General features: G+C 44.9%; 1 protein-coding gene across 4 annotated transcripts in view; it reads left to right on the top strand.

Annotated features, from left to right (window-relative positions):
- Positions 1-15,052, top strand: part of NACC1 (nucleus accumbens associated 1) — a 57,216-nt gene that overhangs the window by 29,851 nt on the left and 12,313 nt on the right. For 2 of the 4 annotated variants that reach the window (XM_068272172.1, XM_068272171.1), the window contains exons 3-4: positions 2,738-2,849; positions 8,119-9,051. In XM_068272172.1, coding sequence (XP_068128273.1) covers positions 2,816-2,849; positions 8,119-9,051 — 967 coding nt within the window. In that variant the 5' untranslated portion in view covers positions 2,738-2,815. Of the gene's footprint in view, positions 1-2,737; positions 2,850-8,118; positions 9,082-15,052 lie in introns of all 4 variants that reach the window. The other 2 variants (XM_068272169.1, XM_068272173.1) reach the window with 2 other exon arrangements.

Genomic DNA, 15,052 nt, shown 5'->3' with positions numbered 1-15,052 from the left:
CTTTTTAACATAGGAATAGCGGTAGGTCATTTCCACTACCGCGATTCGCTTTTGTCGGGAACGCGAACGCGCGGCGGAGCGATAATTGCCGCGATTTTGCTATGCAGTGCATAGCATAGCAAAATCGCGGCCGCAAACGTCGGGGGAATCGCCGGTTTTGCGATTCAGCAATCGCTAGCGTTCAGCATGAACGCTAGCGATTGCAGGTGGAAAAGGGCCCAAAATCATTTATTGGCTAACTTAAAAAGAATATGAGTAAGCTTTCAGCTGTGCGGCCTTCTTCAGACTTCAATCCTGTTTTTCATACAGGCGTTATGAAGGCTGACATATTTTATTTCCTTTTAAACAACTCCAGTTGCCTGGCAGCCTTGCTGATCATTCCAGCATCAGTAGTATCTGAATCACACACACTTAAAACAAGCATAGTGCAAATACAGTGAGATATTTATCAGAAACATGCAACCTTATTTATTTGCTGTGCTGCACAGGTGTAGTATGCTCCTGGCGGCGGAGTGTGTGCATGCGCGCTACGCCCGACTGGCTCAAGTACCTGGACTCATAGCAGAAGATTCAGGTGGTGGAGGAGGACAACGAGGGACTGATTATCCTGAAGGCTGCTGGAGGAAGCCCCAGATATGTATAAAACTTTAATTTCATCTGTCTCAGGTTTACTTTGTTACACAGTAGTACTATACTCTACATATGCACTCCCCACAGAGCTGCAGGGAATCCACTGAGAATGCTGTGCACATTGAACACAGAGGTGTTGTCTGTCACCCATAAACCTTGTTCAGATTGTGCATGAAGAATGTGTAATAGAGGAAGAATCTCCTCATTCCCCTGCAGAGTACCTGCACATCATTCTTACATGTACCCACACTTACATTGCCTAGGGCCTGATGGATGTTCTTTGTTCCGGTTTGTACCTTTTACAAGTACTCTTACCAAGGACTAGTTTTAGTCTACAGGGAATAAATATAGTAGTCTACATATCCTTCTCACTTCAGTTGTCTTTTAAAATTCCTAAGCTTTGGCAGTTAAGAGACGAATTTCATGTTACATACTTTCAATCAACAAAATTGTAATATGCAAATTCGAGGAGTCGGTTGATTTTTGGACCGACTCCACAGCCCTGGTTATAAAAAACACTATATAACTGAAAATAAAAATATGAGAATATTTTCTTTGCTACTAATGTTCTAGTAATTATCCGTACTACACAAGCAATTCATTATATCATAATGTTTTTCCCGCTTCAGTGTCTCTTGAAAACGTATTGCTTTTACTGGTGGTTAATATGGTACAACACTCTACTGCTACTACATTTTCAACAAGCAAGCGATTGCATCCTGTTCACACTTGTATACGCAAATCGCGCTTGCGATCGATATTGCAATTTTGTGTTTACTTTTTTGGTGATTGCGTTTTATGATTCTCAATGTTAGTGAATAAGAATTGCAACGCCATCGCTGGGAAAATGCTGCATGCGGCACGCTTGCAATTAGCGATCTCTGTAATGAGCGTAATCCCATAGGATTACTTGTGCAGCAGAATTTTGCTGATCGCCGGCGGTAATCGCTGTCTTTTACCGTTTTTTATTTAAACTATTCTCGGCTGACCCGACGCAAGTTTCGGGCACCATCGGTCAAGCGCATTTATGGAGCATGTGACCCGGCTTCCCAAGAAAGACTGAGGCTAAGTTCACAGTGGGACGTTAAAGTCGCACGTTAAAACAGCATTTAACGCAGAATAACTCACTGCAATGAAAAATCAATGCCCCGTTCACAGTGCACACGTTACGTTAGTGACTAACGCTGCACGTTAAGTAAAAGTACTGCATGCAGTGCGTTATACACGTTATTAGCTGCGTTGGACTGTTTGCACATGCTCAATAATGACTTGGATGCATACTTTTCATTGCCTGTATTTTTTACTGTATCTGCTGTATGCGATGGTAACGCTGCGTTGCCACTTTTTTGGCGCGTTGCGTTGTAAGCTTGCGGTGCGACTTTAACGTGGCATCAAAACGCAACGTCCCACTGTGAATCTAGCCTCAGGCTATTGTTATTGAAATACGATAACAGAGGCGCCAAGTAGAATAAAATTAGTTAAAATTGTTAAAAAGGGGGAAGTGGGTGGACTCGCCTCCCTTCTGAAAAAAAGGCCGGACAATGGACAGGTTATTTAGTCTAAAGTAACATTTATTAGTAACTCCAAAAGTGCAACACGTTTCACAGGTAACGGTCCTGCTTTTTCAGGCAAACTATTTTTGGAGGGTGCAAACCAGGTAGAGCGCCTCTGTCAAGGCTATTGTTATCCTCCTTTCCACTCTGTCGTGTGCTGCTCTGTCATCCCTCCAACCCCCTCCCTAACAACCCCACCCCCCGTGCTCTCCATAGCAATTAAATGCCTCGCTAGTTGGCAGGCTAGCTAGACGTCGGTACAGCAGACAGCCCCGGTCCCTAAAGCTAACAGTCCTTGTATGAGTAAATGAGGCATTCATTCAGAGGCAGAAGGAAGAAAAATGTTTACTAAATAAGGAATTGACCAAAATCTCCTGATCTTTCAATCTTCTATCTGTACAACAATACAACAGTACCCTAGTGCTGGGAATACACAGTTCGTTTCTGCCGTGCGTTTCTCCTCTCGATCATTTTTGCCGCTCAGTTCTGCAGTCGATTCACCTATCTTCCACTTGTTTTTCTTATCTTTTTTTTTTTTCATTCACTTCTATCAGAAGTCAAGCGGCGAAAGAATCGAAAGGGAGATCGGACATGTCGGAAATTATCTATCAAACCATCTAATCAGCTACAAAATGAACCGTGTATTCCAGCATAAAAGACAGCAAGGTGAAAGATAATCCTGGATCTGAGCAGGATTGGGAGGAGTTTATTAATATATTTATGTTGTTTACATTAGAGATACGTTAATTTAGCTAAGGTGGTTACATTAGATTTATTACATCTCAGGTAAGCTGGCTAGGATGGGTTTCTAGTCAACTGATGCATGTTTTTTCATATTATACAGTCTGGATGGCAAGCCATGTTAGCAGTGCTGGGTCCTCGGTTCGACTCCCAGCCAGGGCACTAAGTGCACAGCGTTTTGTATGTTCTCTGTTGGCGTGGGGTTCCTCCAGGCACTGCCGTTTCCTCCCACATTCCAAAAACATACAGATCACTTAATTGGCTTCTGCTAAAATTGGCCTTAGACTACTATACAAACACTACACGATACACACATAGAGATATGACTGCGGAAGATGTCGGCACTATATAAATGCTAAATAATAATAATTGTGGAAACGGGCCCTAAAAGTTATTTTTGTTGTTTTCAATGTGCTTTAACTACTTAAAGACCGCCTAACGCCAATTGGCGTCAAGTCCTGGGGCTGCAGTTTCCCAGGGAACGGCCGTGCGCATGCGTGATCGTTCCCTGCCGCTACACGGAACTGAGAATAGCCTGCTAGCCGCCGATCGCTAGCAGGCTGTTTGTAAACGAAAGGGGAAATAAATCCCTTTTGTTTACAAGCGTACAGCGCTGCTGGGGGCCGCAGCGTTGTACGAGATTGGCGATCCCCGGCCTCTGATTGGACGGGGAGCGCCGTCCTCTCATAGGCTGATGCCGATGAGAGGTGGAACAGGACGGATCCTTGATGAGGCAGGAAAAAAAAATAAATACAAACGGCCGCAGCGAACGGACCCCTCCGGCGGCATGTCCCCTTAGGGACAAAAAAAGGAAGTGAGTCCGATCACTGGGCTCCTAAGCTGCGCTGCGCAGGAGGCTGAAAAACCTGCACAGCGCAGCACTGCATAAAACGCCTGGTCTTTAGGGGGGGGGGGGGGGGGGGGTTAGCGCTGTGGGCGTTAAGTGGTTAAAGCAGTTTTCCCCAACCCTGTCCTCAAGGCCCACCAACAGTGCATGTTTTGTGAAAATCCACAGAGGTAGTTTAATTAGCTCTGCTGAGGCACTAATTACCCCACCTGTGCACGTTTGTGGTTTCCTGCACTGTTGGTGGGCCTTGAGGAAAGGGTTGGGGAACTGTGCTTTAAAGAATACCTGAAGTGACATGATGAGATTGACATGGGTATGTACAGTGCCTAGCACACAAATAACTAGGCTGTGCTCCTTTTTTTTCTTTCTCTGCCTGAAAGAGTTAAATATTAGGTATGTAAGTGGCTGACTCAGTCCTGACTCAGACAGGAAGTGACTACAGTGTGACCCTCACTGATAAGAAATTCCCCTTTTTATCTCTTTCCTGCTCTCAGAAGCCATTTTTTTTTGCTAGTAAAGTGATTTTATAGTTGGAATTTCTTATCAGTGAGAGTTATTTGTGTGCTTGGCACTGTACATACACATGTCTATCTCATCATGTCACATGTCACCTCGGGTATCCTTTAAAGCAATACTGAAGCAAGCTAAAAAAAAGTTAAGGTGGCCATACATCAGATGTATGGGCAGATCGAACAAGAGACAGATCTCTTTCTGATCCAAGCTTATCAGAGAGACCTGTTGCCTGCCCATACACCGCAGGACGATTCCCGATCAATTTCAGCATGGGTACTTATCCGTTAGCCGGGCGCATCCGGCAGGTGGCGCTAATTACTATTCCCCCTCCAGGCCGACATGGATAGTAGGGAAAGCTGTAACTCTGGTGGAGTTTTGTCGCCACCTAGAGGATGCGCCCGGCTAACGGATAAGTACCTCAGCATGATTCGGGCTTGTGATGCCGCCTCCCAGGCTGTCCCCCCAATGATAAATGTTTCCCTGGTGCAGTATATCTTACCTGTCCATTGCTGAATCCCGGCTATACACACCACCCATGTGGTTGCTGGCATCGCTCCCGTTACCACCACGCACCTGATCGAGAATGTTGGCCTTATATCTTGCAGTGCGTTTAATCGATTATATGCAACCAATGTTGTCCCGAAGTCTGTTGCATCGCCAATGGGCATGCTCTTGGCAGCACAGATTGTCATCCCATTATAATAATCGAATGTGATGGTCCATCGGCCTCCAGCTTGCCTGATGTATGGATACCTTTAGATTTGAGTTAGGTCTATGGAGAGGGAAGTGCCTGGATCCCATAGAACCTCCCCGGGCCTCTCTCTGTACCCTCGCTCCATCGCAGGGCCCTGGTGAAGTTCCTCGACCAGCTGGGGCTTCTGCCTCCACATGGTAGACGAGCAGATCCATATTGCGCACATGCGGGTCCAGGCTAACTAATGCTTAGTACGGAAGCACCTGTCTTGGGGACACGAGTGCTTCTAAACTCTGCCAATGAGTCCCGGAGGGACAGAAATGATGCAGGTGACAGCGGTGGACCGAGGATCCAGAGCCTTCCCTCTCTGTGTAGCTCACTTTAGTATTGATTAAACCACTTAGAGGAACCATCGCAAAAATCTTAAAATTTAAAATGAATACAAATAAGTACATTTCTCCCAGAGTAAAATAAGCCATAAATTGCTTTTCTCCTATGTTGCTGTCACTTACAGTAGGTAGTAGAAATCTGACATTACCGACAGATTTTGGGCTAGTCCATCTCTATAGGGGATTCTCAGCATGGCCTTTATTCTTTATAAAGACATTCCCTGAAAAAGATTTATACAAAAATGCCGGCCAGCCTCCCTGCTCGCTGCACACTATTTTGGCAGTTGGACGGAGCAACTGCCATTCATGAAGTGCTTTTAAAAATTAAGAAAACCCTGAGACGCCTCCTATGAGAAGTTATGCTACTCCAAAATCTGTTGGTATTGTCAAATTTCTACTACTTACTGTAAGTGACAGCTAAATAGGAGAAAAGCCATTTATGGCTCATTTTATTCTAGGATAAATGTACATCTTATTTGTATGTGTTTTTAAATTTTAAGATTTTCGTGACAGTTCAGCAGTCTATGGCCCATTCAGGACCAGGGACTTTCAGGTACAAAAAAGGCACTCGCTTAGCACAGACCTGTCGCTCTTGCTATTCCTACCGCTCTCCTTTCCGAGGAAGCCCTCGCTCTGCCGTCGCTATCACAGCAGAGCTCCGTGAGCCGGTCAAGAGCTGATTTCATTGGCTCCTGACCCCGTGATCACTGTGAGCCAATGGGAAGGTGTGTTGTGGAGCTTAGAATATTTATGTATTATAGGGGAGAGTATCACTTTTATATGAATACAATTAGCAGCATTAGGCACGCACGCACGCACGCACACACACACACACACACACACACACCCCTACACACACACCATATCCTACATGTTCCTGACGGTGACAAATATTTTTTACAAGATGGTGAAAAAGGCCATCTCCCAACACGTGAGTGAACATGTACAGTGTGTGTAGTCTCTGGATCCCTCTGATGTTGCATTTACAATATGGAACTTCTTTATTACATTGTCATTGGTCCGGTTGCAGTTTTTCTATTTATCACCACAAATTTTGTTTTCATCTTATCCTGAGTATATAACTGTCCCTCTTTCTCCTTATTGAGAGATGGCCTTTTTCACTATCTTGTAAAATTACTTGTCAACATTAGGAACATATAGAACATAATGTCGTGGTTTTTTTATATCTGTTACTGTTTTATAATGTTGATAATTGTATTCAGTTAGTTCCACTCTCCCCTATAATACGTGAATAGGGATGCCAGTGTTTAGGAGAACTCATGAAGGAGCATGTTATGAGTTCGATCAGGTGATAGATTTTTAAGGCTCTGATTTGCTGGTCATGATCATGTGTTATACCAGGAAGTCATGACAGGAAGTCAGAACGTTACAAATCTGTCAGCTGATCAACCTGATCACATGCTTCTCCATAAGTTCTCCAAAGCATTGCCATCCCTATACCTTAAGCAGGCAATCTTTTAAAGGACTACTATTGCTAAAAAAAAGTAGGCAGTTAAAATCTGACAGAGCCGATAAGTTTTTGACCTGTCCATCTCCTCATGGGGGATTCTCAGGGTTTCCATTGTTTTCAAAAGCATTTCCTGAACAGCAGTTGCAAAGTCTAACTGACAAAATAGTGTGCAAGTGAGTAGGGAGGCTGGCTGGTATCTTACTATTTTGGCAGTTAAACTGCTGTTCAGGAATTGCTGTAGAAAACAAAGAAAAACCTGAGAATCCCCCGTGAGGAGATGGACTGTCGGTTCTGTCAGATTTTAACTGCCTAATTTTGGTCCTTTAAAGAGAAACTCCAACCAAGAATTGAACTTTATCCCAATCAGCAGCTGATACCCCCTTTTACATGAGAAATATAATGCTTTTCACAAACAGACCATCAGGGGGCGCTGTGTGACTGATTTTGTGCTGAAACCCCTCCCACAAGAAGCTCTGAGTACCGTGGTACTCTGGGCAAACTGCCAGAATGTAACAATGTTCACAGACAGGAAATAGCTGCTTACAGCTGTCTCTAACAGCCAAAACAGCTAGGAGCAGCTACATAACCTGCCCACAGTAACAATGTCACCATGTAATAAATGTCAGAATGCAAATCAGGGAGAGGAAAGATTTTACAATGGGCAAACACTGACTAAATCTTATGCATAATTATGGTAAAAAATGAAGCACTTTTTTACTACATTATTTTCACTGGAGTTCCTCTTTAAGGCCAGAAACCGACTAGGATCGATTTCTAAGCGTTAGTGATTTGAAAAAGCTCTTGCTAATGCAATCCTATGGTTTTTTTTTTTTTTTTTTAATAAAATTACATCGCTCAAGTGGGATCACACCCATAGCATTATATTAGCAAGAGTTTTCAAATCGCAAAGCGCTCAGAAAATTGCTCCTAGTGGGTTTCTGGCCTAAAAGCTCAGTCATTACAGCTGATGGAAGAGGTTGCCAGCGCATGCAGTTTCATGTCATTTATAAATACCCCTGGTTGCTCCACGATTGTGTAAATGCTGTGTAGTGAGACATTTATCTGGGTGTATCAATTTAATTGGCTTGTTTCTCTCCTCCAGGTGCTCTAGTGTCCTGTCTTGAGGCTTAAGCATGAGGGTCAGACAAAAATATGAAGTTTGAGTCTACATTTATGTGCCAGAAACTCATAGTTTTTAATGTGAATACACTGCGTTGTGTTTTTGTGGTATATGTTTTAGTAACAAACATCATTTTCTTGTCTTTCTTTTGTGTCCCCAGCCTCTGTATCCTCCCCCTCCGACAGTCTCTTCCCAACTTGGCTAGAAATCATGTCTCAGACTCTGCAGATGGAGATTCCTAATTTCGGGAACAGTATTCTGGAGTGCCTGAACGAGCAGCGCCTCCAGGGTCTGTACTGCGATGTCTCCGTGGTGGTCCGTGGTCACCAGTTCAAAGCCCACCGGGCCGTCTTGGCCGCCAGCAGTTCATATTTCAGGGACCTGTTCCACAACAGCAAGAACCCAGTGGTGGAGCTGCCAGGTTCTGTCCAGCCTCAGTCCTTCCAGCAGATCCTCAGCTTCTGCTACACCGGACGACTCAGCATGAATGTCGGAGACCAGTTCCTGCTCATGTACACCGCTGGCTTCCTACAAATCCAGGAGATCATGGAGAAGGGGACAGAATTCTTCCTAAAGGTCAGCTCCCCCAGCTGTGACTCGCAAGGTCTTCATCCTGAAGAGGCTCCCAGTTCTGAACCTCCAAGCCCTGCAGCCACGGTAGCTGTTGCAGCAGCGACCCCTAACATGGCGCCTCTGTTATCCTCAACTTCCTCTTACTCCACTCCACGGCCTCCTCGGGTGAAGACGGAGAGCCAGGAATCAGAGGCGGTCCAGTGCACTCCTGTGGCAAAAAGACTGTGGGACGGGGGGCAGAAAGATTCAGGAGGAGCCAATAGGAAGGTGCCGCGTTTCTCCCAAGGAGCAACTGCTGGGCCTGGTGGACCATCAGGGGTGGGAGCTGCAGCAGCTCCTGCTCTTGGTTCGGAGAGGACGAGCCCAGGAACATCAAGCGCGTACACGAGCGACAGCCCAAGTTCGTACCACAATGAAGAAGACGAAGAGGAAGAGGTTACAGAGGACGGGACAGAGGAACAATACCGGCAAATCTGCAACATGTATACCATGTACAGCATGATGAACGTCAACCAGGCCGGTGAGAGAGACAATATGTGCGTCGGTGCCGGTATGTCTGAACTGATCATGGTTGCTTTGTGTGAGAGCTTTACATTGTGTGGGTGGATGATGGTGAGGCTGTGTTCCCACTTGACAGAAAAACTGACATTTTTTTTGGTCTGTTTTACTGAATGGCAAAACTGACAGTGAACTGCTCCTGTTTTATATGTAGGAGCCATTTACACTTGTCACTGCAACAGATCTGTGGGATCCATTGTGGTAAGCAGGCTGCACTTCTCTTTAGCCCCTGATAATCCCGGACAGGCGGATGCGCTCCCCCATATAGCCTGTGGGGAAGCGATATGCCTCGGGCTGCAGACGGACCATCAGAGCGGACACTTTTCTGTCCACTCTCGCTGGCCGCATGTGATCTGGCGCAAGTGGGAACTGAGCCTAACAGCACTTCCTTCAATACAGTAAAAAAAAAAAAAATATCATCTTGCCTCTGCAACCTCATATGGTTTTCTGAATGTAAAACTCTCAAACCTCCATTGTTCCAAACAAGATATGTTACAAGAGTTAAAAGAAAAGATTAAAAAGAACAAAACCCTAGATCAATTAAAGGACAACTGAAGTGAGAAGTATATGGAGGCTGACATATTTATTTCCTTTTAAACAATACCAGTTGACTGGCAGCCCTGCTGATCTATTTGGCTCCAGTAGTATCTGAACAATACCACAAGCATGCAGCTCATCACATCAGATCTGGCAATAATGTCAGGAATCCCTACATGCTTGTTCAGGGACTATGGCTTAAAGTATCGGAGGCAGAGGATCAGCAGGATAACCAGACAACTGGTATTTTTTAAAGTGGATCCAAGATGAACTTTTACTCATTGCATAATTGTGTTCCTTTCTTATTGTTTATAGGGCATTCCTCAAGCCAAATACTTTTTTGTTTTTGTTTTAATACTCTAATTCCCTATTAACTAAATAAACCACGCCCACAAGTTTTCAGAGAACCTTGGCAGTAGCAAGGGCTCATGGGAGCTCAGTCTGGGCAGGGGGAGGAAGAGGTGTTACTAGCCATTGATTTCAGAGGGAGGGGGGGGGGGGATTAGGTTTTTTTCACAGTCTGAGTGCTGATGGTGCAGATAAGCTTGACTGTGTGTAATGTTGGGCATACACGGCGTCGAGGGGAGGATTATGAATCGAGCCTGATGGCTCGATTGATAATATCCGACGCGTCTGATCATCGCGGGGATCGATTCCGCGCTCGATCCCCGCGGGCGGACAATAGCGGCGAATCGAGCAGGTGATAAGAAGCGCCGGCGGGGACGAGCGGGAATCGATCCGCGGGGATGCGGCGGGGTTGATCCGGCAGCTAATCAGCCGCCGGATCGACCCGTGTATGCCCAGCATCAGGTTTACAAACAACTTGGCTGCTGTCATTGTATCACAGGAAGAAATAATAATTTTCTATTAAATCTGTTTGCAGCTAGATTTGCTGTGTAAACTATCTAAACTCTAGATAAGATATGTAGACAAGTTACTTGTTATAGTTCGTTTTTCATCTCTGATCCGCTTTAAAGACACACAGAAGCGAAAATAAAAAAAATTACGATATCAGAATTTGTATGTATAGTACAGCTGAGAAATAAAACATTAGGAGCAGAGACATGAGTCTAATATTGTTTCCAGTACAGGAAGAGTTAAGACACTCCAGTTGTTCTCTATGCAAAATAGCCATTGAGCTCCACGACTCTCAAAGTCGCAGAGAAGTCGCAGTCTTCTGAAGTTTATCAACTGTCAGTGATTGTATTTTCTTTTTCTCTCCAGAGGACAGGTCCATAATTCACTGGCCTGCTCTTTAAAATATTTAAGAATGCTGAGTAGTGTGTAAACTGCAAATATTAGAGAATGATGCAATGTGATAAAAACTATATAACTGAAAATAAAAATAGAATATTTTCTTTGCTACCAATGTTCTAGTAATTATCCGTACTACACAACCAATTCATTATATCATTATTTTTTCTGCTTCAGTGTCTCTTTAAAGGAAACACCTGAGAATAAAAAGAAAAAAAATAATTTACTTACTTGCGGCAACCTCCAGCCCCTGGAAGGCTATGTGTCTCCCAGGGTCCCCTCTGTAGAAGCTGCCGACCCTCGCCAGGCTGGCACAGAGGGGACCGGCTTAGAGCGGAGCTGTGGCAAGGGACACGGGCTGGAGGAACCCCAGGTAAGTCTATCTGATTTTTTTTTTTTTTTTTTTTTTTTTTTAATTCTCGTGTGTTTCCTTTAAAATGTAATAAATATGGCCGCCTCCATATCTTTCTCACTTCAGTTGTCCTTTAAGGGTCAGACTAGTATACTTTGCTGGGCTAGTGGAGATGTGTGTTACTCTTATGAGTCAATCTACGATGGGTGAAATTCTCATAGCAAAGTGTCAGGTTTTTAAACAAGAATGTTAAATACTGTGCTGATTGGAAGTTGCCCATCTGATTGTAGCAAATAGCAAACATAGGTTATTCTGAATATTTTATTGAATATAATGTTATGATAAAAAAAGTGATTTCTTTTTTTCCCCCTGTAACTTAATAAGGGGAACCTGAACTAAGAGGCGTATGGTGGCTGACATGTTTATTTCCTTTTAAGCAATACTAGTTGACTGGCAGCCCTGCTGATCTTTGGCTGCAGTAGTGTCTGAATCACACACCTGATACAAGCATGCGGCTAATTCAGTCAGGGCTCGTTTCCACTAGTGCGGTGCGAAATCGCCTGCATTCCACCGCGGACAAAATCGCATGCGGGTGCGATTCCGCATACGTTTTTGCCGCGATTCCGCATAGGTAAGGCTGTATGCGATTTTAACCATGTCACTGCCTGAGTGAAATAACATTAATACCTATGCGAAATCGCATGCGATTTCGCGTCAAAAAAACGCATAGTCACCCCGCATGCGATTTCCCTATTAGTTACATTAGCGGCGATTCGCGCACATTCCTTCTGCACGCGAAATCTGACGGCCCTGCCGTGCAGATTTCTGCCGCACCAAAAAACGCTGCCGCAGCCGCACAAGTGGAAACAGCCCCATCCACTTACATTACCTATGCGAATCCGCGTGCAGTGCCCGCATGCGGATTCGCTATAGTGGAAACGAGCCCTCCGACTTCTGTCAGCGCACCTGATCTGCCGCATGCTTGTTCAGGGGTTGTGGGTAAAAGTATTAGAGGCAGGCTATCAGCAGGACAGCCAGACAACTGGTATTGTTTATAAGAAAATAGATATGTCACTCTCCACATTCCTCTGGCTTCAGGTGTGCTTTAACCCCCTTGGCGGTATGAAAAATACCGCCAGGGGGAAGCGCAACAGTTTTTTTTAATTTTTTTTTTTTTTTTATCATGTAGCGAGCCGAGGGCTCGCTACATGATAGCCGCTGCTCAGCGGCATCCCCCCAGCCCCGCCGATCGCCTCCGGCGATAGGCGATCAGGAAATCCCGTTCAAAGAACGGGATTTCCTGGAGGGCTTCCCCCGTCGCCATGGCGACGGGGCGGGATGACGTCACCGACGTCAGCGACGTCGGGACGTCATTGGGAGACCCGATCCACCCCTCGGCGCTGCCTGGCACTGATTGGCCAGGCAGCGCTCGGGGTCTGGGGGGGGGGGGGGGCCGCGCGCCGCACCGGATAGCGGCGATCGGGCGCGCGGCGGCGGCGATCGGGGTGCTGGCGCAGCTAGCAAAGTGCTAGCTGCGTCCAGCAAAAAAAAAAAAATTAAGCAAATCGGCCCAGCAGGGCCTGAGCGGCACCCCCAGGCGGCTTACCCCGTGTCACACACGGGGTTACCGCTAAGGAGGTTAAACCAGATTGGCCGCTTAACAGAGATGCTGAGGGGAAAACAACATGTTAAGTATTCTTCTTTTCAATGAGCACACTGTAACCTTATTAAACAATACTTACCTCCGTTATGGTGGCCATACACGGTACAATAAAAACGTTCGATTTTCCCGTTTATTCGATCTAAATGATCGAATTGAATGAAAGTTGAAAATATTTTTTTTTTTTCAATCAAGAAATTCGAACGATTATCCCGTTTTTTCGGGAAAAATGATCGACGTGCTGGAAAAATCTTTATATTTGATCTAACGGAATAATCGAACTAAATTATCTAATTGAAAAATTGTACCATGTATGGCCACCTTTAGGCCTCGTTCACATCGGGGCCGTTTCTGTGCGCTTTTCACAGCGCACTGCTCTGTGTGTTCAGCAAGGTATTGATTTTCCCATGTAATTAAATGTAGATGGACCTGGTTCATATCTATGCGCTGCGCTGAGCAGCGTTACAAAAACATAGTGTTGCAGGCATTTCTGTGCGCTGAGCTGTAAATTGCACTTCAATGCAAGTGAATGGGTGCGCTTTTTTAGTGCATAGAAGCGCATGCGTTTTTTACCCCTAATTGGGAAAAAAATACATTTACATATAAAAACAAAGCTTTATTGACTACTGCTACTGCTACCATAAGCAAAACGTGCTTTAAAGAAGCACAGCACAATGCACAGAAACGCGCACTAAAGTGCACACAAGCGCATGTGTTTTTGACCATGCGCTTTCACACGTTTCTCAGCGCAGCAGATGTGAACGAGGCCTTAGGGGCAAGGCTGTGGGTGGTTCAGAGGCTTTCCCAGTCTCCCTCTGCCTCTCCTACGCTGCACTAGGATCCTCTAAACAGTCTTTGATCGTAAAGTCTAGTAAAGTCGAAGATTGCCAGCAGCTGCTCTCCCCTTTGTGTACGAGCGTGGGCACAGAGCACGAGCGACTCCATGCTGCTGCGCAGGCGCAAACCCACTGACCCCTGAGCATTGCGTCCGCAGAGATGAGGAGGGTCCTGGTTGGCAGCAGAGGGGTTGCCGAAAACCAAGGATGTCTCTAGAGCGTCCAGAGGCTCCTCCGCTACTGACAAAAGTATGTAACTTATTTTACAGTTTAAAGGGACTCAGAGCAGTGCAGAAACTATGGAAAGATGCATATCATTTTAAAGCTCTTTCTCCTCTTTCCAATGAGCTTTAAAATGATATCCATCTTTCCATAGTTACATTGTATTACACAGGGCGACTTTTTCTCAAAGTCCGCAGCTCCATTCAGCAGAATTTCGATCACGAAAATAGCGAAAACTAAAAGGCATAGGCTGGCGGTTTATATATCATTGGAAAGAGGAGAAAGAGAGCTTTAAAATAATATGCATCTTTCCATAGTTTCTGCACTGCTCGGAGTCCCTTTAACTTTAAACCCCAGCAAGTTCCACAAGAAATCAGACCCAGCTTCATTTCTACTCTTCCCAGGAGTCTTGTACTTCTCTAATTTTCATTGGAACTGGATACTAAAATAATACTTCTAGCTCCCAGATGGGACAGACTGGGTTCTAAATTCCATATTTCTTTGCCCAGCATTGAATAAACATAGATAAAAGGAACCATGTATATCATAATCACAGCCAGGCTGTTGGGGTATAGCACAGGGCAGCACAAAGCCATATAAATGTAACTTATTTACAATCCATGTTGGAGAACTTATACATCTTGTGTGCTCAGACACTAGATATTAACATTGCTTTAGGTATAAAGGATAAAATAGCACCAGCATTTGCTTATAATCTTTGATGTCCCAGGTTGGTCAATCCGCACTACTGACCATCATCACAACCCGATAGGAGGGACTGGCACCATCTTGTATTTATTGCTCTTTAAAGTGGATCTGAGATGAAAAACTATAACAAGTAACTTGTCTATATAGCGTATCTAAAGTTTAGATAGTTTACACAGCAAATCTAGCTTCAATCCGTTTTAACAGAATATGATTATTTCTTCCTGTGATACAATGACAGCAGCCATGTTGTTTATAAGCATTACACACAGGCAAACTGATCTGCATCTCCAGCACTCAGCCTGTGAAAAAAACCTAATCCCCCCCCCCCCCTTCTCCTCACTTCTTCCCTCTGCCTCTGAAATCTCTGGCTAGTAATACCTCCCCCTCCTCCTGC

Source organism: Hyperolius riggenbachi, chromosome 3 (assembly GCF_040937935.1).
Source record: "Hyperolius riggenbachi isolate aHypRig1 chromosome 3, aHypRig1.pri, whole genome shotgun sequence".
NCBI lineage: Eukaryota > Metazoa > Chordata > Amphibia > Anura > Hyperoliidae > Hyperolius > Hyperolius riggenbachi.
The sequence above is the reverse complement of the archived record's forward strand: the minus strand, read 5'-3'. Positions and strand labels throughout refer to the sequence as shown.